Below are 3,822 nucleotides of genomic sequence, written 5' to 3'. Positions count from 1 at the left end.
TCTATATGTTTGTACATATGTCTGTAAATATATATATACCTTGCATATACGTTCTTTTATCCTTACTTCATATCTCTGTCTCATCCCCCTCAGACATCTGACCTATGCATGCTTGGCTGTTACTGACGTTAACGTATCACAATGGAAACACTATACGCGGTGGCACGTGTTGAAGAGCTTTGCCAAGTTTTTGCCCTCGGCCTTTGTTGAAGCGGATTTCGAGTTCTTTGGCAAAACGTTAACGGTACGTTGCCAATGCGTGTGTATTTAGTGTTGCCCTTGGGTTATGTTATAGACCTTTGGCGTAGTCTTCTTGGGTTAGCTGGGTAGGTAATACCAGTGCATGTATGTATTAAACATGAGTGGGTGTGTTTTTAGTGTTGCCCTTGGGTTTTTTTATAGACGTTTGGCGTAGTCTTCTTGGGTTGGCTGGGTAGGTAACAACAGTGCATGTATGTATTAAACATGAGTGCGTGTGTATTTAGTGTTGCCCTTGGGTTTTGTTATAGACGTTTGGCGTAGTCTTCTTGGGTTGGCTGGGTAGGTAACAACAGTGCCTGCCCGTATCAAACATGGGAGCGTGCATATATCAACAACAGCACATGTACGTTTTGTCCGTTATAAGCAACATGGTGCTCTATACATCCTTCTCCTTGAGGTTAGTAGTTGGAGACTCGTTGGCATGTCTCGTGCGTTGTGTACCGAACTGGTGTGCCTCAAATGAGAACCCTTCGATCAAACATTAGAAACCCCTACAACCCTAAAACCCTAAAACCCTACTAGTTTGGGATCGATACTACCAAACCATTCGGAACTGTCTTATCGAACGGCCGTTGCCATGGTAATGGCACAGGCACCTCGTTGTACTGGTTTGTAGCAGGGTGGTGAAGAAAATTTTACTTGAACTATGTTCTATCCAGATACATATACCACGCAATCCAGGTGTTTTTCAGTGAATAGACAAGTTCGTGCACTTCAAATGTCTCTATTCTGCTTGTTCCATTGCCGAGTAGTGCGGCTATATATACATAAACATAAACACACACACATATATATATATATATATATATATATATACGTCTATATACTAATCTATATCCTGACACGTGATCGTTTTTCTATCATAACAGGGTCAAGAGCAAATGGAGGCACGATGGAAGAAAATGTTAGGCTTTATTGACTCACAGATCGGTGAACTACTTGGCAAGGTGTGTCACGTATTAGATTACTCGATTACCGGTCTATTCGAAGGTACTAGCGTGTGTAATGATTCTAGATTTTCTAATAAGCTACCTGTATGTAGATAATATATATATTCTATTTGATTGTACAAATTAGGTCTACTGCGAACATCGCTTACTTCCCTCAACAAGCTGTACAACCCCATTTACCATTTGCTAAACCAAACATTTGGCCTATTCGATTATAAAAATTAGGTCTACTGATAAAATCACTTCGTTCAACAAGGTGTACAACCCCGTTTACCACCTGCTAAACCAAACATTTGGCCTATTTGATTATAAAAATCAGGTCTACTGCGAACATCACTTCCCCGAAACATCCAAACGGGCCATGATTGAGCTGGTAGATAGGGTAATCGCCTCACTGAAAGACATGATCAAACAGGACTTGCCGTGGATGTCACAGGAAACCAAGACAGCCGCGCTGGTTAAATTGGGTATTAGTGTGTGAGAATTTGTAATTAATTACATACAAGTGTATTAATTAGTGTGTGAGAATTTGTAGCTAATTACATACAAGTGTATTAATTAGTGTGTGAGAATTTGTAATTAATTACATACCAGCGTATTAATTAGTGGGTGAGAATTTGTAATTAATTACATTCAAGTGTATTAATTAGTGTGTGAGTATTTGTAATTAATTACATACAAGTGTACCAATTGGTGTGTGAGTATTTGTAGTTAATTACATACAAGTGTATTAATTGGTGTGTGAGAATTTGTAAGAATTTGTAATTAATTACATACAAGTGTATTAAATAGTGTGTGAGTATTTTTAATTAATTACGTACAAGTGTATTAATTAGTGTGTGAGAATTTGTAGTTAATTACATACTAGTGTATTACTTAGTGTGTGAATATTTGCAATTAATTACATGCAAGTGTATTAATTATTGTGCGAGTATTTGTAGTTAATTACATACAAGTTATTAATTAGTGTGAGTATTTGTAGCTAAATACATACACGTTATTTAAATAGTGTGTGAGTGGGGTTGAGGGTTGTATAGGTATTGAATATCATACAAGTGTTTTAAATATTGTGCGAGTATTTGTAATCAATTACTTACAAGTCTATTAACTAGTGTGTGAGTACCTGTAACTAATTACTTACAAGCGTATTAACTAGTGTGTGAATACTTGTAGCTAATTACATACAAGTCTATTGATTAGTGTGAGTTGGGTCGAGGGGTGTATTTGATTCAATTACATACAAATGTATTGGTGTGTGGGTATTTGTAATTAACTACATACAAGTGCACTTGATGTATATCTATTTATCGTCTCCTTCGTGTAGTCAGTAGTCCAATGGGCCATTGCTGAGCCTGTCCATGGGGTGGTTACTTCGGTGTATAATATGTATAGCTATTTGTGCACATCTGTATACATTGACTATAAACATCTGTGTCTATCTGCGAACATAGACTGTGCATATCTCCGCAAATCTGTGAACGTGGACCATATGTATCACTTTATATTCTCAATCAATATCTGTAACTTTCTCTGTGTACTGACTATAAACATCTCACTATCTCTACATATCGACTATAAATATCTGTGCATACCCCTCCTACAACACACACACCCCACACACCCACACACACACACACACCCAGGCACACTCAGAGTCAAAATCGGATACCCTGACAAGTATAAAGACTACAGTGAACTGACGCCCAAGGCAAACGACAGTGTCATCTCAGTCGTGCGGCAGATACTCCTTATGGAACACCATCGCGACTGGAGACAGGCGAACAAACCCACCAACCGAGACAAGTACGTTTATTGTTATACAAGTACGTCCATATTTAGTATAGAGATAAGGGTGTTTGTTGTACTGAGTGTGTAACTGGCGCATGGGCTGTGTGTTGGTGAGTTGCTGTGGTCTTCGCCCCATAGTGTTTGTTGTACCGAGTGCTTACGTACACTCATCGGATGGCGTATCAGCTGCTGTAATAAACAAACCTGTACACCCCATTTCAACTGGGTCTGTCTAACCTTATACACTCATATACTCTCTTCGCTTATACACTCATATACTCCCTTCGCTTATACACTCACATACTCTCTTGACTTATACACTCATATACTCTCTTGACTTACACACTCACATCCTCTCTTGACTTGTACACTCACATACTCTCTTCGCTTGTACACTCACATACCCTCGTTGCTGGCTTAAATAGATGGAGTATGCCTCCTCAGATGGTCAATGCCTACTACTCACCTCTGCGGAATGAGATTGCGTTTCCCGCAGCCATCCTTCAAGGGGCTGCCTTTGATCCAGAACGCGACCTCTGCGCCAATTATGGTAAGTAGTGAGCTCGTGATGGTGGAATGATTGTCAGTCAATAGTGGTACAGAATCTGACAATATCAGGTACGCGATATGACAACTACGATGCCGAGTATATTGCAAGCTCTACCGAATGCAATCTCTTAATGTGTTCCTGCTGTATTTATATTGTGTTCACGGCGGTAAATATATATATATATATATATATATATATATATATATATATATATATATATATATATATATATATATATATATATATATATATATATATATATATATATATATA

General features: G+C 38.3%; 1 protein-coding gene across 1 annotated transcript; it reads left to right on the top strand.

Moving 5' to 3' along the window:
• Positions 1-74: 74 nt before the first annotated feature.
• SARC_12364 (hypothetical protein) lies at positions 75-3,557 on the top strand (the record flags this gene model as incomplete). Its single annotated transcript, XM_014293531.1, has 5 exons — positions 75-244; positions 1,131-1,208; positions 1,531-1,678; positions 2,855-3,014; positions 3,425-3,557. Coding segments are annotated over 5 exons (689 nt in total), but the record flags the coding sequence as incomplete, so codon positions are not given.
• Between the last annotated feature and the right edge of the window lie 265 nt (positions 3,558-3,822).

Source organism: Sphaeroforma arctica (assembly GCF_001186125.1).
Source record: "Sphaeroforma arctica JP610 unplaced genomic scaffold supercont1.2249, whole genome shotgun sequence".
Classification (NCBI taxonomy): domain Eukaryota; class Ichthyosporea; order Ichthyophonida; genus Sphaeroforma; species Sphaeroforma arctica.
This window is presented reverse-complemented; position numbering and strand designations above follow the sequence as displayed.